The sequence below is a fragment of the Sesamum indicum genome, linkage group LG3, assembly GCF_000512975.1.
Source record: "Sesamum indicum cultivar Zhongzhi No. 13 linkage group LG3, S_indicum_v1.0, whole genome shotgun sequence".
Taxonomy (NCBI): domain Eukaryota; kingdom Viridiplantae; phylum Streptophyta; class Magnoliopsida; order Lamiales; family Pedaliaceae; genus Sesamum; species Sesamum indicum.
In genome coordinates, this window is record NC_026147.1 from 3,189,598 (window position 1) to 3,217,439 (window position 27,842).

At 32.1% G+C, this 27,842-nt stretch overlaps 3 protein-coding genes and 1 long non-coding RNA gene across 5 annotated transcripts; 2 read left to right on the forward strand and 2 right to left on the reverse strand.

Annotated features, from left to right (window-relative positions):
* Window positions 773-2,382, forward strand: LOC105157149. Its single transcript, XM_011073459.2, has 2 exons — window positions 773-1,561; window positions 1,769-2,382. Exons 1-2 carry the CDS (start codon window positions 773-775, stop codon window positions 1,925-1,927), a joined length of 948 nt encoding a protein of 315 aa, XP_011071761.1. The 3' UTR covers window positions 1,928-2,382.
* On the reverse strand, window positions 3,849-7,995 carry LOC110011237 (raucaffricine-O-beta-D-glucosidase-like). The gene is made up of 13 exons (XM_011073442.2): window positions 7,764-7,995; window positions 7,591-7,660; window positions 7,260-7,318; window positions 7,097-7,172; window positions 6,916-6,993; window positions 6,738-6,825; window positions 5,857-6,193; window positions 5,673-5,785; window positions 5,385-5,596; window positions 5,235-5,269; window positions 5,025-5,133; window positions 4,814-4,922; window positions 3,849-4,331 (listed from the first exon to the last, which is right to left on the reverse strand). Exons 1-13 carry the CDS (start codon window positions 7,905-7,907, stop codon window positions 4,079-4,081), a joined length of 1,683 nt encoding a protein of 560 aa, XP_011071744.1. The 5' UTR covers window positions 7,908-7,995; the 3' UTR covers window positions 3,849-4,078.
* On the forward strand, window positions 19,635-22,202 carry LOC105157136. Of its 2 annotated transcripts, XR_847420.2 has the most exons (4): window positions 19,635-19,922; window positions 21,273-21,351; window positions 21,517-21,624; window positions 21,734-22,202. It is a non-coding gene; the product is annotated as an uncharacterized LOC105157136 (long non-coding RNA). The 2 variants fall into 2 exon arrangements; XR_847421.2 differs by lacking the exon at window positions 21,273-21,351.
* LOC105157135 (strictosidine-O-beta-D-glucosidase-like) lies at window positions 23,823-27,842 on the reverse strand. Its single transcript, XM_011073444.2, has 13 exons — window positions 27,707-27,842; window positions 27,534-27,603; window positions 27,214-27,272; window positions 27,058-27,133; window positions 26,877-26,954; window positions 26,687-26,774; window positions 25,810-26,146; window positions 25,621-25,733; window positions 25,333-25,544; window positions 25,184-25,218; window positions 24,979-25,087; window positions 24,764-24,872; window positions 23,823-24,257 (listed from the first exon to the last, which is right to left on the reverse strand). The coding sequence occupies exons 1-13, from the start codon at window positions 27,818-27,820 to the stop codon at window positions 24,017-24,019; spliced, it is 1,641 nt and encodes a 546-aa protein (XP_011071746.1). The 5' UTR covers window positions 27,821-27,842; the 3' UTR covers window positions 23,823-24,016.

Below are 27,842 nucleotides of genomic sequence, written 5' to 3' on the forward strand. Positions count from 1 at the left end.
CTATGATGATATATTTTTATCATGATCGTAATCAAATGATGGTATACTATTTTTGTACAAATAATCATCAATATTAAATACATGCATCTAACAACTACTGGCAATTATAACAATCATATGCTAATCACCAATATCATATAACTATATTTAGTTAACTACTACTATTAAAGTAGAACGACACTGCCTGCTATTAAAGTCAAATAATATCCAATACGTTGGTGGGGTTCGAACTTATGATCGGAGCTTCAACTTTGCCAATTGAACTAAGCATCGTTGACAAAACTTATCAATTTTTTTTAATTCTACTCTCTATTTTATTTACCTAAATTTCATTATCCTCAAATTTTAAGATTGCAGTAATTTTTGGAAACCCCATTACATAAAATTCCCAAAATCTAAAATCTATTTCTGTGAGTCCATTTTGACAAAAGAAGAATAGTCACAGGTAGTTAATGTATTCTTTATATTTATTCTAAAGAAAACATAAAAACATTTTGTTATTTATGGCATGAAAATTCCAGGTACTGCCATTAATGCAGTCAGTACCACATGGCGGAGACTGTGAGGGATAAAGCAGATGAGATCAGGTCAACACTTTGACTCAACACCCACACCTTTCCCCTCCGCACCCCCGGCGCATTTTAGAACCAATCCCCACCCAAACAGATCTTCCAACATGTCTAGTCCACATCCAAATGTACATACACACACACTAAACTATACCCTGTTCAAGAACACTTCTACCCATACTCTCTTTCATTTTATCTCTTAAATGGCACATCACACCACCCACAGGCGCATCTTAGCAGCTCCTGACCCTCTAACACCTATGGATCCCCCCACCGCCACCGCCGCCAAGAACCGCCACCTCCACCCCCTCCCAGATCCCACCACCATTACCCCTTCCACCATCCAAAACATATCCCACCGCTTCTCCAAACTCTATGCAAATCACAAGAAACTTGTTTCCAACTCTTTGAAACCCCATCCAAATCCTCAACCTGACTCACATTTCCAAGCCAAGAACCTCTCCTTTTCCCCAGTCTTGGACAGCTCATGCACCACTTTGACCAAATCAAGCAGCCAGCATGAGAGAAATAGCAGCGGTATTGTCTCAGGAATCGTGGAGAAAAATCACTTCTTGAGCACAAAAACCAAGGTGAAGGAAAAGGATATTGATCTCAAGAAACCAATATCTTCCAAGAAAGACCCCCCCAAAAGATCATCTTTTGAGGAGTGTGATGTGAAGAAATTAGCATCCCAGTTGATGTCAAGAAGCCTTGAAAATGAAGAGGTGAAGAAGGGATTTCAAGAATTAGGGTGTGAAGTGATGAGGAGAACCTCCGTGTCATCAATCCCTCCAGCGGTCAATGGAGGGAGAAGGAGGTCATTTTGCAGCTCACAGGTTGAGCTGGCTGATTTCTTCTCTTGCACCGGTGTGAAAGTTGTGGCAGTTGATATGCCCCCATTCATGCAGATTCATGCTGTTGATTGTGCTAGAAAGGCGCATGATAGCCTGGAAAAGTTCACCTCCAAGACTCTTGCTTTCACACTCAAAAAGGTGATTAATTAAAACCCCATATGATACAAAAAAAACACAAAACAATCATTTGGTTGTTGATTAACAGATGTGGGGCTCTTGATAATCTCTCAAATATATATATACATAACTGGGTGTTGTGTGTGTGTTTCTGTGAACATGTTGAGTAGATAGATTAGATTGATGGTTCTGTCTGAGTTCCCTTTTGTTTATGTTTGCTTTTTGCAGGAGTTTGATGGGGTCTATGGACCTGCTTGGCACTGTATAGTAGGGACCAGTTTTGGGTCATTTGTAACACATTCAGTGGGTGGGTTCATGTACTTCTCTATGGATCACAAGCTATACATCCTTCTCTTCAAGACCACTGTACAAAGAGCTGCAGAATGAGGAGGAGAATTCTTACCAATTCAGAGATGTTTTTACTAATCAATAACCACTCAAAAGATCAGTTCTTTGTGGTAATTAAAATTCCTTCTTGCAGGTGTTTAGCATAGAGACATGATCATCATATTGAAAAGACATTGCTGTCTGTCTCCCATGTAATTTGTTGTTGTATATTAGCATGAATGATTGATTATTACCAAGAAAAGGAATTGGGAGATGGATAGATATTGCTGTTGTTGTTGTTCTTGCTGTATAATTATTCCATTTTAGCAAAGATAACCTCAAAATGGGGAAGATGTGTTCTTGGGAATTTTGAGGATTGGATTGCAACAGTGTCTGTGAGTGTGTGTAGTTAAAGAAAAGTTAGATCACATGATGTAAGATGGCTTGTTATAGATTCTTTCAAATTGCCTTTTTCTTGGTTTGAGTAAATTATTGGGAATACAAGAATTGATGGATGTGTCAGTCAGTTCATGGAGAGACTGACTAGTGACTATATTCACTGTTTTACATATACTTTGTTTTGTGCCTTTGAGTGTTGTAGTGCTTACCTTTATCCCCATTTGGCTTTTCTGTAATTCTTGTTTTTTTTTAAATTGATATAATTACACGTAAATATCGACAGTTTAGAAAATTATATTTAATATTTTTTATATTTATTTTTGACTAATAAATAAATTTTATTCTTCAGTTAAATGTATTGAAATTATTGATATTAGTGAAAAAATAAATCAAAATTCATATTTAGCTTTATTGACTAATTATTGAATCTTTGTACAACATATAAATATTGTTTGATTAAATTATTCTTATATATTTTTATACGCTAATACATGAAGAGGTATATGTTCAATGTAGTTTTGTGAAAAATTACACTGACACTTTTTTAGCTTAGGCTCAAATGCTACTCCTTAATTTTTGCAAAAATTGCAGGTATATTTTCTGACGAGGTGTTAGTGTAATGTATTTTAGGTAGTGTGTGTAAGTTTGTGTTTCTGAATAGGGGTATATGTAATTACAACTATAATCTTTTAAAAAGTGTTTATAATTTTATAAATAGTATGAAATATTTATATATTTGGACCTAACTTTGGATGTTTCGATGTAATTTATTCTTATTTTTAATATTACTTTTATAAATTACTTATATATAGTATTATCCCTTTTGGCTAAAATTTTTCGATAAAATTACCCTTATATATATACACATACATATATAATACACAAAGTTTGTTTAATATTTTACAGTTTGTTTAAACTTCAAATATTTCTTAATTAGAACAATATATTTCAACTATACTAACTTATATAATTTACATTTTAAAGATTAAAGGTCACAAAATAAGTTAGAATCATAAAATATACAAAAGCATTTAACATAAAACTTGTTCTTAATTGTTTTGTTGATGTTGATTTAATATATATATAAAAAAAAACACTCAAAATACATTAAAAGCAATATAAAAATATACGATATGAGGGAAAAAATTTCAATTAATTGACTCACGGGGTTAAGTGTTATATTTTATTAGTTTAAGGGGGTGAATGCAGTACCTTACGGCATAATTGAGGGTAGTAAAGTGTATTTAACCTTAAATATAATACCTTCAAATAAAGAGGGTAATATTAGAAGTTCTCTTAAATTGTTTGCTGATATCAATATTTTAGATCAAATATTTTCAAAAGGAATATAAATTAAATTTTAAAATTTTTTCAGAAAAAGTATGATTTTATATTTTTAACGGAATTACGTATAATTAACCCCTAAAAATAATTGAATTTTTTTAAGAGTGTTATTACTTCTACTTGGTTCAAGAAGTGAACCAAAAGCAAATACATAGCTACTTAAGTAAATAAAAGTGAAAAATTCTTTCATGATATTGATTAAATCATGCAATAAATAAATAAATAAAAAGATACCATATGAGAGTAAACTTTTATTTTTCATTAAGAAAAGTTCATACAATAAAACAAGTAGCAAAAGAAAATAACACATAGAAGGAAATACAACCCAACCTCCGACAACATGGGAGCATTGATACAACCCAACCTCCGACAACATGGGAGCATAACAATGCTTGCTTATTTTCTCCAATTCGAAATAAAAGTACTTAGTACATAATTTTTTCACAATCTCCAAAGAGATCAAACCTTTTATGTACCTCTCCTTTTCTTAGGTTCACGCTCTGAATCCGTCTCAACTTGTGTCTTGTGTAGAGCAATTCGCCCCATCTTGTGGCCCTTTAAAAACTTCATAAACCATAAAGCTGAATTTTTCATGTATCGTGTCAAGTTATTTGCATAGTCTATGTAGACCAAACCAAATCTTGCTGTGTATCCGTCGGTCCATTCGAAATTATCACAGTACGACCAAGCAAAATAGCCCCTTACGTCAACGCGCAATTCACTACAAAAGAAGAGAATATTACCGGCAAAAAAAAAGTGAGAATATTAATTTGTCACTAATTTATATATTTATTTAATGACAAATATTTTTTTTTAATTTTGTTGCAATAATGGATTTCATATTCTTAATGCAGATTATAATTATTTTATAAACGTTGTTATTAACAAGGATTGGTGACAAATATATCGTGACAACAAATAATTACTGTCACTATATTATTTTGTTATAATGAAATTGTCATCATATATAGATGTGTCATAAATTATTAATAGTGGCTACTTGTTATGGTTCTTATCATGCGATAAATCAAAATTATTGTCATTTAATATATATTTTTAATAATAACTTTAAAATTTATCATTATAGTCGTAAAGATTGTTTGGTTTGGATCGTCGTTGTCCCTACAACTATCAGAAAAATTCGTCAATACTAATGATTTGAACTTAAGGTAGTAAAATTAAAGAGGTTGTCTTAAAACTTACTATATTGCTTTTCGAAGATATGCGAGATGCTCTTGATGGTATCGAGTCCTTATTGTGTCTGCGCAAGCTTGTTTCGCTGTGAGCGCGGTGTCATTTTTATCGGCAACCCCTATATATATATAAACAATTGAATCATTTGTAAGAAACTCATAGTAATTATAAAGTTGAAATAGAAAATGATTTATATAGCATAACAATAAGAAAATACTACCATTTTCAGTAATGTACATAGGAGGCAAGTCTTGACCATATGTTTTTTTTAGATACTCCATGTGATCATATAATCCCTTTGGAACCATATACAACCATGATAAAGAAGTCTAATAACAAAAGAGAAACAAATGTAAGATTAATTATAAATAAATAAAAAATTATCTTAAAATTTATTTAATTATTTTTATAAATAAATTAGAAATCTTACGGGATCTCCGACTGGATTATTTTCTTTGTCGTAAGCTGCATGAAAATGAAAGGAATATTTTATTTAATTAAGAGGTATATCAATTTCTATTTGAAGCAAAAAAAAGGCATGAAGAGTGGGGTTCTTAATATAAATAATCTTTTAACTTACAACTGTAAATACAACGTTGATCTGCAGGGTAGCCAACACCTGGAGGGTTACTCTCAGTAGCAACAAAATCTGCTGTGTAGTAATTCAGACCAAAAAAATCAACCGAACATTTGAGCAGTTGTGTTTCCTTGTCTGAGAAAGGGACAATGTTGGCCTTAGCATTATCCAACATCGTTTTTGGAAATTGGCCATATATTACGGGTTCCAAAAACCTATAGAGAATTTTTTCCGTCATATACAACGATCATATATGATTGAAATCAAGATATGTCGTTGAAATAAACGTACCAGCCTAGCATAAAATCATAGGCTCTTTTGACTGATTCATCGCCCAAAAGCAGTTGAGATCGATAGTGACAACTGGAATTAAGAACGATTCCTATTTCGCCTTCTTGAACTACCTACGCTACGTAGATTAATTCAGTAAGTTGAATTAAATGTCAATTCGTATTCATAATTATGCCATGCGTACCTGAAAATTGGTTCGATACGATTGAACTGTTGCCGCATGGCAAAGAAGCAAATTTCTTGCCACGGTATATGCATCTTTGGCCGGATCATTCACAAGAAACCAAGTGTCCCTTTTGGGCTGAGTTGTGGAGTCTAATCGTTTCATTCGTATGCAAGCTCTATGAGCAGGAAAGCGCCCTACTTCTCCTTGCTTGTCTGCAGCATTGATTTTTAAGAAGTGATCACCAGGCGTATACCCACGCACCGCGTACGTCCATGGCTCGTTTACCGTTGTCCAGAATTTCACTCGATCACCGAATTCTTGAAAGCATATCTCTGCAAACTCTACAAAATCATCCCTGCATGATCATTAAAGTTATATATCATTCATACAACATCGTAGGAGGCGAAAATAGGCATAATGCTTTTTTAGCCCCGTTGAACTGAACTAGTAAAGCATGGTCATGATGTCGAAAAATTAATGGCGTAAGGCACATGCATTGCACATGGTTGTTAAGTGGCCACTTGGAGGGAAAAACTCATTGGAGTTGAGTGTTCTAGGAGGGGAAATTTAAATTACTTATTTTATGTAAATAATAAATTAATGTTTGAATATAGTTATTTATATTTATAATAGAATCGAAAGTGTTATGACTTTCCTATAATGGGATTAAAAAATATTTTGTCCAAACTTTATGCTCTAGAAACAACCAGTTCACGTGGGTGTGTCCCTCCATGATATCTATAAGTTTTCTCGAGATGACGATAATAAAAGTATATCAATTGTATTAACAAGTGTAATTCAATCGCCATGTTTACTCGAAAACATCTCCAATTCGGAGTGATCTGGCTAATGTGCAACGAATGAGATGTAGACTGAGCTGTAAAAATTTAGTAACTCACACTACTTTATCGCTCAACATGCCACCATACTCCAGTTGCAAGCAATTAGGAATATCCCAGTGAAAGAGAGTCACAAAGGGTTTCATGCCTTCATCAAAATGATAGAAGTCAGTTTAGTACTTCATCGTACTGCTCCAGAAATATTAAAAGGGGTTGAGATGTGAAGAGTGGATTCAACCGTTGTCGATCACAGTATTGATGACATCATTGTAGTAATCGATTCCTTCTTTGTTGACTCTAGCACAAGTTCTTCCGCCTATTATATATTGTTAATTAGCATAGTTAGTCGAAACGTATTATTGATTATTGCAATATTGTCGACTGTCCGAATTCTATCATGCATCTTTTAGTCTGGGTACCTGGCAAAATTCTTGGCCATGAAATCGAAAATCTGTAGGAATCAAAGCCCATGTTCTTCATCAACTTAATATCTTCCTGCAAAATACGTGCAATAAAATAAGCATGCAGTACATCTGCACACTATCGCAAAAATTAATAAATAAAACATAAAAAGTTTAATACCTTGTATTTATGGTACCCGTCACAAGCAACATTTCCGTTGGATCCATCCACAATCATGTCTGTCGCTCATGTTAAACCTCATTATTATATATCATTGAAAATGTAATATATGAATTAAATGTATTTTTTATTTTGTAAGAAGAGTGAACTCCGATAAAAAAAAAAAAGAACTGTAAATTAAAGGATGAAATACACCAACTAACTTAAGTTATGAAACAAAAAATGCATTTAAACCTATATAAACACACACACACACACGTACACAAGTACAAACTAAAATTTATATTTAAAGATAAGAAAATCTAAGAAAAGATCAAAGGTACGTAATTACTTGGAGTTCTCAGAGTCAAGTCATCCCACACACTTATGCTTTTACCGCCTTTTGCAGCAGCTCCTTCGACCTGAAAAATACGTAAAACATACACAACCTTAAAAAATTAATCAACCTAAAAACAGCAGAGTTATGTAATTATTCTTGTAACTGTGTGAAAATTAATCAAATACCTGAAAGGCAGATGTGCCAGTTCCAAAGATAAAACCATGAGGGAAATCACTACGGGTTAAACCGGCACCATTTTCATGGATTGTCGGGGCAGAGTTGAGAGTGTTGATTAATGTCGGGGCAGAGATGAGAGTGTTGGTCTGCATTTTCTCAAAGTATGATCAAAGTATAGCTTCTTATAAAATTGTTTACTACTAGAGGGACTTAGCCGTGATGAAAAATGAAGAGCAGCTGCGCCTATTTATAGTTGCTGCCGGGTTGAAGCAATAATAGAAGTGCGGGAAATAGCATCTTTGATCTCATATGTTAGGCCCGTTTTACTTTCGGTCCCATTCATTGTGGGATGAGTACTCTTAGTCTCGTAACTTATAAAAATTAGTATTTTTGGTCATCATCCAGCTCTCCGCCCACAATTTAATGGCGTGGGTCATGTGCGCCGAACATGTGTTAAACATTTCTGGCTGAAAGGAGAATTTACACGTCATCCACCTTGACTATACACAAGTGGTAGTTGGCATTTAATATTTGTGTCACTGCACCTCATAAATAGATAGTTTGAATTTCTTTGTATGTACACACGGGGAGTTATAAACAACTTAGAGCGTGTTTGGATAAACTTTTTTAAAATCCAAATATTTTAAAAAAAAAATTTAAAATAAGATCCAACATCTTATAAGTTAGTCGAATATTATCTTAGGATGTTTTGTATAATAAGGTTTTTTATTGATAAAATAACTAAAATGTGTATGATACTATTAGAATCAAATAATTATTTCTTGACATATTTTGCTTTAAAATTTTTTAAAAATGCTTTTATAAATAGTACATTTATACTAGTCGAATATTAATTTAGATGTATAATTTATATTTTCTTTGTTATTGCAATAATTATTAATTTTTAATTGTATAATTTATAATATTTTGAATTTATATTTTTTTCAATAAATAGGGGGAGAATTGCTTCATTTTAACTAATATAGAGAGGTAAATTATTATTATTTTTTTCACATGAGAGTAATCAGCTCATTTGTAATATCATAAGAGGGTAAATTGCATTAAATTCAATAAAAATATTACTAGCACAATCTGCTCAAAAGAATTTGTATTTAAAAAAATTGGGTCACGTGGTGAGTTTGGTATTTTACCGGTTGAAAAGGTAACCGATTACCCTTATGTCGGTAGTGTTTGTACTATTATTCTTTTTTTTTTCGTTTAATTATCTTGCAGTGGAACCACGTTGTGAGGGGTTGTCTTGATGTGTTGCATAGTTATTTTGTAGGTCAATTTGTAGGACGACGTAGTAGTTTTTCCGGCAATTAGGTAACTTTTGCTAAAAAAATTATGTATCGACATTATCAAAGGGAAGGAAAAAAGAATTGAACAGAAATTATGTATATGGGTAATAAAATAAATAAAAATAATGTACGTGTGTAAACGTATTTTAATAAGCTACCCTTTAATTTAATAATAATAACTAAGAAAGAATAAATATAACAAAATTAACTCATTTTAATGTTCACCTTGTGGATAACTTTTCCTACAATAGTTAGAGTAGATTAGATTAATAAATGAACCAAAACTACCACCCAACATACAACTGTCTTAGCTACTTATATTCTACTGTAATGTCTAAATGTGACGGCTGCTACCCTACGATGTCGTCTTTCTTTTTCCATTTACTGTGTGATTTAATAGCCTTACAAGATGGTTAGAAATTTATAAAAATGTAACCAATGAGATGTTTGGACGAGTTAATGCTTTTTAAAGTGTTAAATGTTGGGTTATTTTTGATGAAATGTTATAAATAGTAACAAGTGGAAAGAGCTATTAATAATCATCTCATTTTAATTCTTTTGTGAAGACAAATAAATTATATGAATTTTTTTTTTCTGGTGAGATGTTTTAAAATAATGACTTATTTATTTTTTATCAAAATAAGTCTACACTAATTATAAATCCTACAATATTAAAATTATATACATACTCATACACACATATATATAAATATATATAAAAGATACATGATTTGACAATGAACATTAGTTTTTGTCTCCTACTAAACAATATCAAACATACCATACTTATTTTATATTCGGGAAAAATATATTTTTAGTCTGTTAAGTATGTCCAATTTTAGTTTTTAATCCTATAAGTATGCCCATTTTTTATTAACTCCAGTAACTTGCAAAATTGATTAGATTTAGTCCGTTTGAAGGTTTTTCTACTTTTTTTTCGAGCCAAAATTTTAAATTTACTTGAAACTTACCATCGTGTAAATTAGTTGAATTTTCGGCCAATTAACCACGTGTTAGGCCACATGAGAGAGTACGTGGCTTGTATGCTGCCTGGACAGACACTTCTCTCTACAAAATTAAATTCATTTAAAAAATAAAAAAAATTAAAAACAATGATTAGGGAAAAAAAAATGAGCTTATTATTACCTTGTAATCTTGATAAGAATGGAACTTCCTTCCTGGATTTTGATTAGTCCAAGAAATTCGGACCATTGCTTTCTTTCCGCAGTAGCAAAAAAGTGGTCCTTCCATAGAAGAAGACATTGAAGCCAAGAGATGAGGGAGAGAAATGGGTTTGTCCAAGCTTGGAGAGAAGAAAATATATTTTGTTGGTTAGAAAAAGTGTTTTGCAGGGAAAAGTCACCTTTCTTCCCTCCAAAAGATGGTCAACCTGTCTTCCACCTCATGATTTTAACCACATAGGAATATAAATCAACAAAAACGCATCCAGGTGTCCAGCCATGTCACTTTTACGCGCAAATTATAAATCCTAGCCATCGGATGACTAAATGTAATCAATTTTGCAAATTACTGGAGTTAAGAAAAAATGACCATACTTAGAGGACTAAAACTAAAATTGGGCATACTTGACGGACTTAAAAAATATTTTTTCCTTTATATTATTTTCAGAAAACAAATCCAAAAATACACATTATCTCTAACACATACTTACTTATCTTTATTTTTCTCTCTTTATCTCTACAAAACACATCAAAATAAGTTAAAATTAAAACCAAACATAATGTCGACATCCCGGGCCGCACTCAAAGTTATTAGCCTTACTCATCACCTTAGACAAAGGTAAACTCTTTTCCGCGGATTTGGAAATACATTGGCTGAAAGTCTATCTTTCCGGCATGCGTTCTTACTCAAAACCTTAGAGAAAGGTAGACTCGGAAATACATTGGCTGAAAGTCTCTATCTTTCCAGCATGTGTTGTACATCATTCATATGAAAGGGAGCCTTCACATTGAATATTTTCTTAATTTTGAAGGGGTTTTGCTTCAATACCCTTTTCCATCACAATCAATCTTAAGAATCTAACGCCTTTTACTTCAAAAGTACATTTGTCCACATTATATTTTTATTAGGATAAAATGCATAAAACCCCTCTGTGTTTTAAAAAGTTTGCAAAATAAATTCTCTTATTATCGTTAAATCCAACTAACGGTGTTAATTTTTTAAAAAATGATCGTTGTACCCTTACTTATTATATATTATTTCTTATATTAATGACCATTAGATCTTTTTTGATCAAATAATGATTGTTAGATCTATTCAATTAATCTCAACCGTTAGATTTTAGAAAAATATAAGGTTTAGATTCAATAAATTATTTAACTTATACTATATATAAATAATTTAAAATTTTAAAAATATATTATTATTATATATTTTAAAAAAAAACTAACTACCCACCTAGCACCCCCCGGCTTCCCCCCATTCTCATCGTCGGCGGCTAATATTTATTAAAATCGTCGTATCTCCGTAAATTCTTTACCAAATTGAGTGAGGTCGGTCTCATTAGAATCTTCTTGAAGAGACGAGTCTGATGGTGGTGGTTTGAGACTGAGATTCGACCGAACGGAGATGAATCAAGGACAAACATGTTCGAAGGTCGTGACTTGAGCCCACTCTCTATGATTGATGAAAACTCAAATTGAAGGTATGAAAATGTTTGTCTTGAAAAGAGGATTCGAATGGTACCATTGGCCGTAAAAAATTCATCCGGACGGCGAGTTTCAGGCAAAAAAGGGCAAAAATCACTATTTTTCCTCTTTTTTTAATTTTTTAATTAATTTTAATTATATTAATTAAAATATGTTTTAGTTGATTAAGAATATTTTAAATAATTATAGTAATTAAATATTTTGGCTAATTAATAATAATTATTGTAATCAAATATATATTTTAATTAATTAAAAATAATAGTTAGATTTAATAATTAACAATTATAAAATTATTTGAATTTAAATATAATTTAATTTAATATTTCAATTTTAAATTTAATATGAAAAAATTTAATTTATTTTTCAAGGTGAGAAATGACAAAAAGAACACACAAAATAAGCCAAAAAATCATTTGTATGTTATATAGACCCATAGAGGGGTATTTTAGTCCAAAGTGTCATTAAATATGAACCTAAACCGCAGAAAATGACTACTAAACACAGTAGACGCGCATTCCTTCCACTTCCCGTTAGTTGCTAACAGAATGAAGGTTTTTTTTGCTGACTAAAACAAAACAGGAGGAGAGTTTTAGCCTATTCTGAAAACAAGAGGGTGTTTTTTGCATACTTTCTAAAATATAGGGGGGTTTTATGCATTTTGTTCGTTTTTATTCTATGCTTTCTTAGGACTCCGAATGTTTCTTTAGGATCTGTCACATGATCACCTGCATTTTTACTTTTTTTTTCCAGCATATCATCCATATATACTTCCATGTTCCTTCCCAATTGGGATCGTAAGATTTTATCTGCAAGTGTTTGTAAATACTCTAGGCATTCTTGAGTCCAAAGGGCATAGCAATGTAATAGAAATCCCCTGAGGAGGTAATGAAAATGCCCTGCTTAAGGTCTTTAAAGGCCAACATTATCTGATGGTACCTGTGAGGCATACATCATGTTGAGGAGCTCATTCCCCGAGGTAAAGTTAACCAGTTGATCAACTCATGGGAGGGGGTAGAAGTCCTCGGGATAGGCCTTATTAAGGTGTCGAAAGTCCACACACATACACCATTTGTTCCTTAGCTTAGGGACTAGTACTATGCTTGATAGCCACTCGCGGAACTAAATTTTTTTTAATGTGGCCAGTTGCCAATAATTTATCCACCTGTTGTTGTACAATTTTATCTTTCTCTAGGCCAAAATGTCTTTTTCTTTGTTTGATGGGTCTCATCAAATGGTCTACATTGAGGTGATACATAATCACCACTGGGCCAATGCCTCCAAATCTTGAGGCGTCCATGCAAATATAGCAATATTGCACTGGAGGTAGAGAACCAATTCTTCTTTGATTTTGCTCTAATTGGGAGTTGGTACGTGGTGGTTTTAACAGGTGCCCGGGGACTAATTTGATATTTAGCAGTCCTCCATAGGAGGGGCTTTGGTTGGGGTTCTTCCTCGGGAGCTAATCCTTCCTCAAGTATAAGATCCTTCCCTTTACATTTGTAGGACTCCTCTTGAGGATAATACAGGAAGCTTTAGTTTTATCCTTTGTAGACTGCTCCAACATAATATTCAGTCCTACAGTTGATCACTTATTACTTTCCCTATTCCTTTATGGACAAGGAATTTGATCTTCATATGGAACGTAGATACCACATCTTGGAAGGTATTAAGTATGATCTCCCTTGTATCTAATTTTAATGAAGAGACATTTACTAATAGAAACTTCATCATACAAGTCCTTCGTCAAGGCTCTCTTCCCCTAGCGAGAGGGTAAAGCTGGCGGACCTTTTCTCTAAGAAACCGTACAAGGAAGTGCCAATAGCTTCCAACGGAGTGTCTCCCAGTTGCATTTGATCATATGCTCTCGCAAAGAAAATGTCAGCCAAAATTTCCGAATAGATGAATGTCTGACTAACTTCGTAGTTTGCTAACGTGGCTATGATAACTGAAGCATCATTATGAGGAGAAGCCAACCCATGTGTTTTAGTAGATTCGAACTGAATGATAGGGGTTCAGTGGTTGTTTCTATGCCAACACATAAGGAATTCTCTTTCCAATTCTCTTATTTGGGCTTTTTGAGCCCTGTGGAAGTCTCCTCCCGATGATCCTTTACTATCATACGAATGACCCCCTAACGAGGGGCATTAGATTCCTCAGGGCACCTCTCCATTGAGGGCTTGTGATCTTCCCCTCTTAGGGGTTTGGGCTGGATTTCTCATGCACCTTTCCCTTAGGGGCATCACGCTTTTGATAAGGACCAGTACCTTGTGTCATTTTTCCTGAAAACAAACTTCTCCAAGTATCCATTATGGATAAATATTTCTATTTCATTTTTCATGTTGGAATTCCTTTGTTGTGTGTCCATACTAATTATGGAAATGATAGAACTTGATTGACCGAGGCAAGAAAGACAATCCTTAGTCGTTCGCAGACAGGCTATAGTCCTTTACATTCTACCTGCATTAGTGCTTGTGTGATGTGGTACGTTCAAGGGAGTGTATGGGGGATACTCCTTCTGGAAAGGGGACTTGTTGTCTAAAAACTCCAATTTTTGTTTCATAGAAGAACCTTCTTCCTTGCCATCTTTTCTCGTTTTTCTTGTCCTTCCTTGTTAGAGGCTCGAGCTTCCCCTATAATGATGTATTTTTCTGCCCACCCCAGGAGGCTGCCAATGTTTACTGTCGATTTTTTATCCAAAGATTTAAAGAAGTCTTTGTCTAGCAATCCTGATGAGAAAGCACTAACACGCACCTCTGGAATAGCTGAAAGAACTCCAAAACCTTCTGCTGGATGAAGAAGAGGCCAATGTTCATCTTTCGGTGTCGCTTACCACTAGCAAATTAATGAAGGAAAATGGAGTGAAACTCTTGGAAAGTTTGGTTTGAACCAAACAATAATTGGTTAAACCATTCCTGACCTGCTCGAGCAAACACGGTGATGAGCACTTAACACTATTAGTATAGCGTTGAAGTAGGGTTGCATTCTCGAACAGTGATAAATGCTTCTAAGGGTTTGTGGAACCGTTGTACTCCACATAATTCGGGTTCAACAATTAGAAGTGATTTCGTCAGCCATGACCTACTAACTGAAAAGGACACCTCGTTGCTCCCCTGAAGAGGACTTCAAGGACGTGGTGCTGCACACTTTGCAGTCCTCATTGGAGATGCTCCGAGCTATCTATTAATTCAGGACATCCTCCCATGGGTGGGGACTGGCTTCTCTTTGCTAAGCTGGGGGTCCTGAGACAAGTTCACCAGGTTTTCTCCTACAGCGAGTTAGGGTTCTTGGTGGCTGGGGGAGTTGCTAGAGGTACTTGGGAAGTAGTTGTGCGTATGTACTGTCACTACAATCATTTGCTACAGAATCTCCAGTGGGATGCGTAATAGCTTCCCAGAAGAAGTGTCTAATGAAATGCTATTAGGGTTGGATCTACGGGCTCTTCCGCTCGGCGACCAGTAGGGGCCAAGGGTGCCCTCAGTACCATATGTAATTCTTCAACTTGAGAGTTGACATAGTTTTGATTCTTCATCCCAATGTTAGGTACGTTCATGACTCTCAGGTCTTAATTCTATGATTCCCACAGACGACACTATTGATACGAGCAAAAAATTGCTTGTTTAGGTAAGTCCAACTTAAGATATTTGGGTCTAACTTTTCACAAGTCTTGGAAAGGGGATCTACAAAAAATGCATCAACACTCCGAAGCTCAAGTTAGTAAATAATGATAGAAATAAGAATTAAGTTGAAAAGAAAGTGTAAAGTAGGATAATTATTCATTGTTTCAGTATTTGTGCAATAATGTTTCTGTGTGTAGAAAATGTTACCCTTTACCGAGGGGAAAGGACCCTTTTTATAACCCTTGCCTCTTGTTTTGGAGAGTCGTTCCCTTTTTGGTAGGCGATAAATTCCAATATCGTCGGAAACTTTCATTTTGGATCCTTAACCATTGAAGACTTATCCGCCGATCCAATAGGATTCTTTCTTGGTATAAAGCTTGCTAGATTCCTAGGGGATGATTGACTTCCTAGATTCTTGGGTGTCCTCCGTGGCAGGGAGATTGTCATTCCTCTGAGTTGTCCGCCTAAGGCTAGGCCATGTGTGAGGGGGAATTTCCAAGTACTGATGTGGCTACCAGACCAGCAACCTTCCTAGACTTTCCGTGAGCTCTGTTGGGCCTCCTCGATCCTTTTCACTCAATGGCTCCTACTAAGGCTTTGGGGGTTAAGGTCTTTTCCTCCTTTGGCGCATGTGACTTCGAATCCTTCTTGGGCTTTTCTCATGTTGGGTTCCTTCATGGATTTTGCATATTTTGGGACACCATTCAATATATATAGGTGAAAATGCATTTTTGGTTCTACGAGATAAGGGGTGTTCACTTTTGATCTCATAATTTACAAATTTAACATATGTAATCTCAAAACTCTTAAAAAGGGACACTGTTAGACCTTTGCGAATTGCGATTAAGTATTAATAGGAACTGTACAAGCCAACTACGTGTTGTTAGTTAATGACTCAACGAGCGTAAGAGGGGGGAAATAGCCTGTAGACCTTGGAGTTCGTTTATGGAGGGAAAAATTTGGCTCTAAAATATCAATTTTTTTTCCTCACTCTAGACTATTTATTTTATGTATATTATAAAAGTGTTCGTTATTTGCCTTGTTTTATGTTTCTTCTATTTTTGTTATTCCAATTGTATAATTTTCATATAATAATGGATTTGTGTGTATAAACAAGTTATAATAAAGAGATTTATTCGTAACTAATAAGTAATTAAACAAAATTAGTTAACATCTTAATATTAATTAGAAAAAATATAATAACTATATAATTAGGAGAAAATACGATTTAAAAACTTGAAAGGACCTCTCTTCGAATAAAGGAAAGCAATTTGTGGAATATTTTTTCATTAATTTGATATAATTTAAATTTTATAATAAGATATTATAAAAGTATGAGTACTTATAAATAAAAATAAAAAAAATAATATCTATGTTGAAGTTATTTTTTTTATTTTTGTTAAATAAAGTTACTTTTTAGGATTTCTGGGACTACATGTGTCAAATCGGTAAACCATGGACCAAAAGTGGAGACCCATATTTAGTGGGGCGAAAATATAATTTCGCAATATATATGTGTGTATAGATGAATTAAATAAATATATGAGCTTAATTTTTTAATTAATTCAAAGCACATCAGGTTTCTAATCAATTCACTATTTTTATAATAATTACAAAATAAAATATAATCTTATAATACGAATTTATTTAAGATAAATATATATTAAATTAGTATCTTAATTTTGAGGATAAGATTTTGGATATGTGAATTTGTTTATATAAAAACAAAGTAAAGTTATAAAGTGGATGTGGTTTCTAACCAATAATTTTTTTTAATAATTAAAAGTTAAAACAATCCTAAAATATAATTCTATTTAAGATAAACTACAAATTGTGTTGTATCCTAAATTTGGAGATAAGATTTCACTACAAAAAATGTAATATTTAATCATGGTTAAAAATAAATAGTTGTAACAAATAGTTATTGATCACACCATGCAACAGCTGTTGGCCATTGTATCTGCGAGGGTGGCTAAAATATTTGCTATGATTTTTATTTATCATGGCTCTTAGTCATGGCAAATAACTTTTTCTTGATGGAAAATCTATGTTTTGTATCGATTATTTAACGTGGTGAGTAAAAATTATTTACTATGATTTTTACTCCATTTATTTTTTTTTCTAGTATTTTGAATTGGTGCATATAGATAAAAATAAAAATAAAACTCTAATTTTTTTTAAAAAAAAATACATCAACAGTTCTAAATCAACCAACATACTATTTTATTTAACACATTTTTTAAAGGGGTGTAATACGAGGACGTCCCAGAGAATTATCCATCCTAGTACTATTCTTACCCAAGCATGCTTAACTTCAGAGTTCTGATGAGATCCGATGCATTAGTGTTGATATGATCGCACCAATCAACCAACATACTATTAGTACAACATTCAATATACAATACATTAGTATCTTTAAATCAACCAACAAATTCAAGTAAACAAAAATAAATAAATAAAACATACTTTTGTAGAAAAAAAACCAAATACTTATATTCGTACGACTCGAACTCACAAACTTTAATCTATTTAAAATAAATAAAATTTCTATTCAATAAAAAATAGTACAATTAAAAAAATTTAAGTTATCAAAAATTAGTATTTGATCAAAATTCACTTGCCTCTGACCAAAGCCATCTGCTATATATATGTAGACTGATATTAATACCATGCCATGTTCGGAAATCATTTAAATAATATCCATATTATACAAATGTATATATATTATTTTTGTAATTTATTATTATACTATAATTTATATTTTTAAGCTCCAGATTCTAAACATATATTACTATATTATTTAGATATATAATTTGTACCTTTAATTGATTCATACCTCAAAAGTTAAATCACTACAAGAAAACAGGGTATCAGAGACCAAAATTTAGAGACGGAACAAAATCCGTCCGTCTTTATCAGAGACGGAAATCCTTTTATGATAAATTATTAATAATTTTTACTTTAGAGACAGATTTATAATTTCGCTAAATTGCATCTCTATTTCCGACGCTGATACTGTTAAATGATTGCTTAAAAATCGAGATAGCTAAGACTTGATTATTTCTGTCTCTGTTTTCGTAGCTAGTTTTTTATTTAATTTAGCCACGAAAATTTCCGTCTCTGATGGTGTAAATAGAAATTTTTTTATTTATTAAAATATTAAAACACAAAAATAAGAATTTATTTATTTATGTAATAATTAAGTTGTAATTATATAACATGATAATATATATATATATATTTGTATAATTATAATGTATTTTTAATTTTAATTAATTACAATAAAACTAAAAGTAAACTTGTTTTTTATTTTTTATATATATTTTTATTTTTGAATTTTTTATATATTTTATTTTATATTTAATATTTGATAAATTTTATAATCAAAAAAATTGACCATATATTATAATTATTTTCGAGTTCGTTGCCAGGCCTAAGTATGTGTGTGTTCCTGGGATAATAATAAATTATGGTACTTTTATTTATACATTTAATCTTTATATAAAAATAAATTTAATCAACAACTTAGTAAATTATATTATAATTAAAATTATTATTTAATATGACATATATAAACTTTATGTTATATTTTAATATATATTTGTATTATGTTATATTTTTCTTAAATTGACAAGTAATTCATTTATAATTTTTTATTATTTATAAATTTATGTCAAAATTTAGTAATTCTTATGAATTAATCAAAAAATTATAATAATAATAATAATAATAATAATAATAATAATAACAACAACAATAATAATAATAATGATGATGATGATAGTTGAACAATTCTAATTATTATTTTATTTTATATATAATGAGATTAAAAAGTTTAATCAATAATTATGATATCTTAAAATCCGGGCACCTGATTCATACGAAATTTAAATATATACAAGACTATGTCCATTAGATCATATCGGACGGTATGATTTAAAATCACATGGTATGATTCAACGATACACCTTCTTGAATGATTACTCTTATGTTTCAAGTACGATATCTCGACATCCGTATATTTTATATAACGGTCTGATCTGAATTTTGATAGCCAGATTAACCCATGTTGTTTAATAATATAAGATGATAGTTATATCAATGTTATAATAACATTTATAAATATATAAATTTTGCAGATTGTGAACATATATTAATTTCAACTATATCTATGTAAATTTTTTATGATGTATGTCTCATGATTTAAAATAATAATAATAATAATAACAATAATAATAATAATAATAAATAAATATTTATACAAAAAGTCAAAAATAAAAAACTCACCTCTTTCTCTCTCTTGTTATCGTTCTTCTTCCTCCTCCTCTCTCACTTTGTGTTTCTTTTCCATTCCTTCTCCTCTCTCAATTCTTCCCCAAATCTCTTAGAACCCTAACTCCAAACTCAGGGCAACAAGGACAGCAGGTCGGCAACGAGGACGGGGACGAGTACGGCTTCCATCTTTGTCCTCTCATTTTTTTCTCCAAACCCATCTCTTAGAACCCTAGCCCCAAATTAAACTCACGGCAACAAGGACGGTAAATCGGCAACGAGGAAGGCGACGAGTACGGCTTCTCCAGGTAATCCTTATTTCTTTGTTGCATTTTACTTATTCTTCTTTTTTTTTTGGGTTTGTTGGAACTCTGCTTTGGGTAGACTATTCGCTGGCCGATAGTGTACTTGGGTAGACTCTGCGTAGATCTTGATAGCAGACTTGGGGCAAACATAATTTTTATGGATGTTAGATATATAGTAATTTCCCGATGAAACTTCCAGCTGATAACAGGCTAGTTGTAAGAAGAAGATGCAAGTATCAAAAGAGAAGCTTTCACTGTTGTGTTACATTACTGAGAATTTTGAACTAAGGTGAGAAGACGTTTGAAAATTCAATTATTTGTAATGTTACCATGTATTGGTTAATAATGAAAAACAATATTAGAATGAATGTTTTTTTGCTAAAAATATAAATATTTAGCAAGACAAAAATCTGAAACAATTAACAACAAATTCTAATAAATTAGGGAGCCAGGAAAATTAGTGCATCAGATGTGAGCTAACTATACCTTATCCTCTCAGTGGAATGATTGGTTTTCCAAAAATATGAAAGCACCAAGTCAAAACAGGAAGCAGTAAAAACATAATTGCAACTTACACCTACATAAAAGAGTTGCAAAAATGTTGTTCTCTAAATCATAGGTGAAAGAAACAGACAATGGTTATTCATTAATATTGCTTGTAAAATGTTGTTCTCTAAGGCCAATTAATCTCATATTGCTGAGCAGGATAATATTCCATTTGTAACTATGAATAGTAGGTTGATAGTTTGAGAGTGTGAAGGAGACTTCAGAACCAATTCCTCCAACTATTCATTCTCCAGTCCACTCATACATTTTAGTGCTTCTATCCACAAACTTGGGAAACTAATACGAAACCTCTGTTTTTCAAATTGTTAACCAACAACATTAATTGTCACCAATTACATCTTTCAACCATTATATGATACCAACAATAGTACCAAAGCAATTATTCTGCTGCGATCTCTCTCTCTCTCTCTCTTTCTTAGAATACCACATCATTGTTTTCTAGAACTGGAGTATTAATTATAGACTGTGCATGTATGTAATAGTTTCTTCATCAAACAAAAATCATTTTTTCCTGAATCTTTTGATGACTATCTTATTCTTCATTAAGATTGAGATACTTTAATTTACACATGTATTTAAATGTTATAATTAGGCCTAATCTGAGATCTTTTATTCCTATTCCTCTTTTTTCACTTGTTTCTTTTTTATTTGGTGATTAGCATTTCTCACTTCATTTTGATGTCAGATCCTTTAAATTTTGGGACTTTTCTTATATCAGTAGATAAAAAACCATGATCTTCAAAATAATGGTTAATTCATCTAGCCTCCTTTCTCTAAAAATTGCAGAATAATGAATATTGACCGTAGTTGGATGTGGAGGCGCTTGGATGATAATGGGTTTCTTTGAGATGAATTCGTAACAAAGGTTGATCAGGAGTTCTTGAACTTTGCCTTTAATAACCCATGATTTCTGAATAATGGACAAATCAAATGTCCATGATCTAAATGCAGCAACACAAGATTTTTGAATCGGAGTGATGCGCATTTACACATAGTAAAAAATGGATTAATATTGTTTTGTACACTATAGGAAAAAGCACTTGGTAGAGAAGTGACTGATCTTGAGCTATTTCAAAGATGCCATAGAAAGAACAAAGGAATCAGGGAGTTCATCGACAACAAATCCAAAAGAATTAGTGTAAGTATAATTTGTCATTGGATTTAAATATTGATTAGTATATATGTTGAGAAATTTTGTTAGACTTTTATTACATAAATGTTCCTTTGTATGTAATGTACTTGCACAGGAAGAATACCTTGCAGATTAATGAGTTAACAAAAGTTATGGAGGAATTTTCAAAATGAGAAGAAGAAAATAAAAAATTGCTTGAAATTGCTCTTGAAGAAGTTCGAAAGAGGGAGGAAGAGGCTCGAAAGAGGGAGGAAGAGGCTCGAAAGAGGGATGAAGAGGCTCGGAAGAGGGAGGCAGACCTACAAGAACTAGTTCGAAAATTAATTCAAGATGTGGGATACACAAACCATCAATTTGCTGGTGGGTCGGGACAACAGGAGCAACAACATTCCAGGAAAGATAATTAGTTTATTTTTTTTGTTGGTTGTTTATCACTTAGTGTATGTTGATTTGGGTTGTTTATGACTTAGTGTATGTTGATTTGGGTTGTACTTTGACTTATGTTTGTTGACTTGGGAGTAGACATTGATATTATTTGGTAGTATTTGGATGATGACATCAATTATATTAGTGTTGTTGTATTATGAGTATCTTTTTTGTTAATATTTGTTGTTCTTGTTTGGGAAATTCAGATTTTGGTATTGATGGAATGTATATTTGATGGTATAATGACCAGGATATTAATTTGGGTACAGAAACGGAAAATTTTTTAAATTTTAGGCCGAATTAGAGACGAAAATTTGTCAGGTTTTAGAGACAGAATATTTTCTTCATTTCAGAGACGAAAATTATTTTACCTTTATCGACGGAATCAGAGACGGATTACCTACGGAAATCAGAGACGGATTACAGTTAAATTTTCTTCTTTTTTGTCAACAGAATTAGCGACCGAATTTTCGGTCTCAGATATATCGACGGAATATTTCTGTTGCTAAATTATTAGCGACGAGGTCTTCTGCGACGGACTTCCGCGACGGATTTTTCCGTCTCTAATTTGTTTTAGAGACGGAAATCCTACTTTCAGAGATGGAAATTTCCGTCTCTGATACCCTATTTTCTTGTAGTGAATTAACCAAAACATTTGTATAAACATAGTAAATTTTCAAATGATTTATTAAAATAAAATTATTATTAAACCAAAATCATTATCACAGTGTTGGTCTTGTACATACTTTAATCACAATATGAATATGACCTAATCCAATCAAGCCAACTCTACCATATTTCTATTATAATAATACATCATATATTTTTATGTATACTTTTAGGGTTAAATACATTTTGCAGCCCTATAGTATATTATCCTCGTGAATTATCTCTTAAATTAAATAAATTTTTATTTACCCTCTTATTTTTGAATTAAATAAATTAAATAAAATAGGGTGAAATACACTTTACCCCAAATATATTATTTATTTTAAATTAATAAGTGTAGTATTATCCCTTTTGGCTAAATTTTTAGATAAAATTACCCTTATATATATACATATATAATACACAAAGTTTGTTTAATATTTTACACTTTATATTGAACTTCAAATATTTCTTAATTAAAACAATATATTTCAACTATACTAACTTATATAATTTACATTTTAAAGATTAAAGTGTCACATAATAAGTGGGAATAATAAAATACACAAAAGCATTTAACATAAAATGTGTTCTTAATTCTTTTGTTGATGTTGATTTAATATATAAAAAAAAACACTCAAATACATTAGAAGCAATATAAAAATATACGATATGAGGGAAAAAATTTCAACTAATTGACTCAAGGGGTTAAGTGTTATATTTTATTAATTTAAGGGGGTGAATGCAGTACCTTACGGCATAATTGAGGGTAGTAAAGTGTATTTAACCCTAAAACATAATACCTTCAAATAAAGAGGGTAATATTGGAAGTTCTCTTAAATTGTTTGCTGATATCAATATTTTAGATCAAATATTTTCAAAAGGAATATAAATATAAATTTTAAAGTTTTTTCTGAAAAAGTGTGAGTTTATATTTTTAACAGAATTACGTATAATTAAACCCTAAAAAGAATTGAATTTTTTAAGAATGTTATTTTTTCTACTTACTTCAAGAAGTGAACCAAAAGCAAATACATAGCTACTTAAGTAAATAAAAGTGAAAATTTCTTTCATGGTGTTGATTAAATCATGCAATAAATAAATAAATAAATAAATAAAAAGAAACCATATGAGAATAAACTTTTAATTTTCATTATGGAAATTTCGTACAATAAAACAAGTAGCAAAAGAAAATAACACATAGAGGGAAATACACCATCCTCCGACAACATGGGAACATAACAATGCTTCCTTATTTTCTCCTATTCGAAATAAAAGTACTTAGTACATAATTTTTTCACAATCTCCAAAGAGATCAAACCTTTTATGTACCTCTCCTTTTCTTGGATCCACGCTCTGAATCCATCTCAACTTGTCTCTTCTCTGAAGTTGGTCGCCCCTTTAAAAACTTCATAAACCACAGAGCTGAATTTTTCATGTATCGTGTCAAGTTATTTATATAGTCTATGTAGACCAAACCAAATCTCGCTGTGTATCCGTCGGTCCATTCAAAATTATCACAGTACGACCAAGCAAAATAGCCCCTTACGTCAACCTGCAATTCACTACAAAAGAAGAGAATATTAACGGCACAAAAAGAAAAAAAAAAAAAGAGAAGTATTGATATTGTCACTAATTATATATTTATTTAATGACAAAGATTTGTTTTTTATTTTGTTGCAATAATGGATTTCATATTCTTAATGCGGATTATAGTTATTTTATAAACGTTGTTAGTAGCAAGGATTGGCGACAGATATATAGTGACAATAAATAATTACTGTCACTATAATTTTTTTATTATAAGTAATTAAATTGTCATCATATATAGATGTGTCATAAAATATTAATAGTGGCTACTTGTTATGGTTCTTATCATGCGATAAAATCGAAATTATTGTCATTTAATATATATTTTTAATGATAACTTTAAAATTTGTCATTATAGTCGTAACGTTTGTTTGGTTTGGATCATGGTTATCCCTACAACCATCGCAAAAATTTTATTTCGCTAATAATAATGATTTGAAACTTAAGGTAGTAAAACTAAAGAGGTTATCTTAAAACTTACTATATTGCTTTTCGAAGATAGGCGAGATGCTCTTGATGATATCGAGTCCTTATTGTGTCTGCGCAAGCTTGTTTAGCTGTGAGCGCAGAGTCATTTTTATCGGCAACTCCTATATATATATATATAAACGATTGGATCATTTGTAAGAAATTCATAGTAATTATAAAATTGAAATAGAAAATAATTTATATAGCATAACAATAACAAAATACTACCATTTTCAGTAATGTACATAGGAGGCAAGTCTTGGCCATATTGTTTTTTTAGATACTCCATGTGGTCATATAATCCTTTTGGAACCATATACAACCATGATAAAGAAGTCTAATAACAGAAGAGAAACAAATGTAAGATTAGTTAAAAAAAAATATATCTTAAAATTTATTTAATTATTTTTATAAAATAAATTAGAAATCTTACGGGTTCTCCGACTGGATTATTTTTTTTGTCGTAAGCTGCATGAAAATGAGAGGAATATTTTATTTAACTAAGAGGTATATCAATTTGTATTTGAAGCAAAAAAAAGGCATGAAGAGTGGGGTTCTTAATATAAATAATCTTTAACTTACAACTGTAAATACAACGTTGATCTGCAGGGTAGCCAACACCTGGAGGGTTACTCTCAGTAGCAACAAAATCTGCTGTGTAGTAATTCAGACCAAAAAAATCAACCGAACGTTTGAGCAGTTGTGTTTCCTTGTCTGAGAAAGGGACAATGTTGGCCTTAGCATTATCCAACATCGTTTTTGGAAATTGGCCATATATTACGGGTTCCAAAAACCTGTAGAGAATTTTTCCCGTCATATACAACGATCATATATGATTGAAATCAAGATATGTCGTTGAAATAAACGTACCAGCCTATCATAAAATCATAGGCTCTTTTGACTGATTCATCGCCCAAAAGCAGTTGAGATCGATAGTGACAACTGGAATTAAGAACAATTCCTATTTCGCCTTCTTGAACTACCTGCGCTACGTACATTCAGTAAGTTGAAATTAAATGTTAACTATTTAATTTGTATTCATAATTATGTCATACGCACCTTAAAATTGGTTCGGTACGATTGAACTGCTGCCGCATGGCAAAGAAGCAAATTTCTTGCCACGGTATATGCATCTTTGGCCGGATCATTCACAAGAAACCAAGTGTCCCTTTTGGGCTGAGTTGTGGAGTCTAATCGTTTCATTCGTATGCAAGCTCTATGAGCAGGAAAGCGCCCTACTTCTCCTTGCTTGTCTGCAGCATTGATGTCTAAGAAGTGATCACCAGGCGTATACCCACGCACCGCGTACGTCCATGGCTCGTTTACCGTTGTCCAGAATTTCACCCGATCACCGAATTCCTGAAAGCATATCTCTGCAAACTCTACAAAATCATCCCTGCAAGATCATTAAAGTTATATATCATTCATACATCGTAGGAGACGAAAATAGGTATAATGCTTTTTTAGCCCCGTTGAACTAAACTTGTAAAACATGGTCATGATGTTGAAAAATTAACGGCGTAAGGCACATGCATTGCATGTGGTTGTTAAGTGGCCACTTGGAGGGAAAAACTCATTGGAGTTGAGTGTTCTAGGAGGGGAAATTTAAATTACTTATTTTATATAAATAATAAATTAATGTTTGAATATAGTTATTTATATTTATAATGGAATCGAAAGTGTTACAACTTTTCTATAATGGGATTAAAAAATGTATTGTCCAAACTTTATGCTCTAAAAACAACCAGTTCACCTGGGTGTGCCCCTCCATGATATCTATAAGTTTTCTCGAGATGACGATAATAAAAGTATATCAATTGTATTAACAAGTGTAATTCAATCGCCATGTTTACTCGAAAACATCTTCAATTCGAGTGATCTGGCTAATGTGCAACGAATGAGATGTAGACTGAGCTGTAAAAATTTAGTAACTCACACTACTTTATCGCTCAACATGCCACCATACTCCAGTTGCAAGCAATTAGGAATATCCCAGTGAAAGAGAGTCACAAAGGGTTTCATGCCTTCATCAAAATGATAGAAGTCAGTTTAGTACTTCATCGTATTGCTCCAGAAAATAAGACATCATATTAAAAGGGGTTGAGATGTGTAGAGTGGATTTCAACCGTGATCGAACACAGTATTGATGACATCATTGTAGTAATCGATTCCTTCCTTGTTGATTCCAGCACAAGTTCTTCCGCCTATTACATATTATTAATTAGTACAGTTAGTCGAAACGTATTATTGATTATTGCAATATAATCGACTGTCCGAATTCTACCATGCATCTTCTAGTCTGGTTACCTGGCAGAATTCTTGGCCATGAAATCGAAAATCTGTAGGAATCAAAGCCCATGTTCTTCATCAACTTAATATCTTCCTGCAAAATACATGCAATAAAATAAGCATGCAGTACATCTGCACACTATCGCAAAATTTAATAAATAAATAGTTTAATACCTTGTATCTATGGTACCCGTCACAAGCAACATTTCCGTTGGATCCATCCACAATCAAATCTGTCGCTCACATTAAACCTCATTATTATATATCATTGAAAATGTAATATATGAATTAAATGTATTCTTGATTTTGTAAGAAGAGTGACTGCGATAAAAAAAAGAACTATAAATTAAAGGATGAAATACACCAACTAACTTAAATTACGAAACAAAAAACGCATGTAAGCCTATATAAACACACACACGTACACAAGTACAAACTAAAATTTTTATTTAAAGATAAGAAAATCTAAAAAAAGATCAAAGGTACGTAATCACTTGGAGTTCTCAGCGTCAAGTCATCCCATACACTTATGCTTTTACCGCCTTTTGCAGCAGCTCCTTCGACCTGAAAAATACGTAAAACATACACAACAATAAAAAATTAATCAACCTAAATACAGCAGAGTTACGTAATTATTCTTGTAACTGTGTGAAAATTAATCAAATACCTGAAAGGAAGATGTGCCAGTTCCAAAGATAAAACCCTCAGGGAAATCACTACGGGTTAAACCGGCACCATTTTCATGGATTGTTGGGGCAGAGTTGAGAGTGTTGGCCTGCATTTTCTCAAAGTATGATCAAAGA

Coding starts and splice junctions, on each gene's coding strand:
- LOC105157149 (XM_011073459.2), top strand. CDS start 773: ATGGCACATCACACCACCCACAGGCGCATCTTAGCAGCTCCTGACCCT. Junction 1,562..1,768: donor TTGCTTTCACACTCAAAAAG/GTGATTAATTAA, acceptor TGCTTTTTGCAG/GAGTTTGATGGGGTCTATGG.
- LOC110011237 (XM_011073442.2), bottom strand. CDS start 7,907: ATGCAGACCAACACTCTCATCTCTGCCCCGACATTAATCAACACTCTC. Junction 7,661..7,763: donor CTGGCACATCTGCCTTTCAG/GTATTTGATTAA, acceptor CGTATTTTTCAG/GTCGAAGGAGCTGCTGCAAA. Junction 6,194..6,737: donor ATGTTGAGCGATAAAGTAGT/GTGAGTTACTAA, acceptor ATGATCATGCAG/GGATGATTTTGTAGAGTTTG.
- LOC105157135 (XM_011073444.2), bottom strand. CDS start 27,820: ATGCAGGCCAACACTCTCAACTCTGCCCCAACAATCCATGAAAATGGT. Junction 26,775..26,876: donor CAATACTGTGTTCGATCACG/GTTGAAATCCAC, acceptor ATTTTGATGAAG/GCATGAAACCCTTTGTGACT. Junction 25,219..25,332: donor TCAACGTTGTATTTACAGTT/GTAAGTTAAAGA, acceptor ATTTTCATGCAG/CTTACGACAAAAAAAATAAT.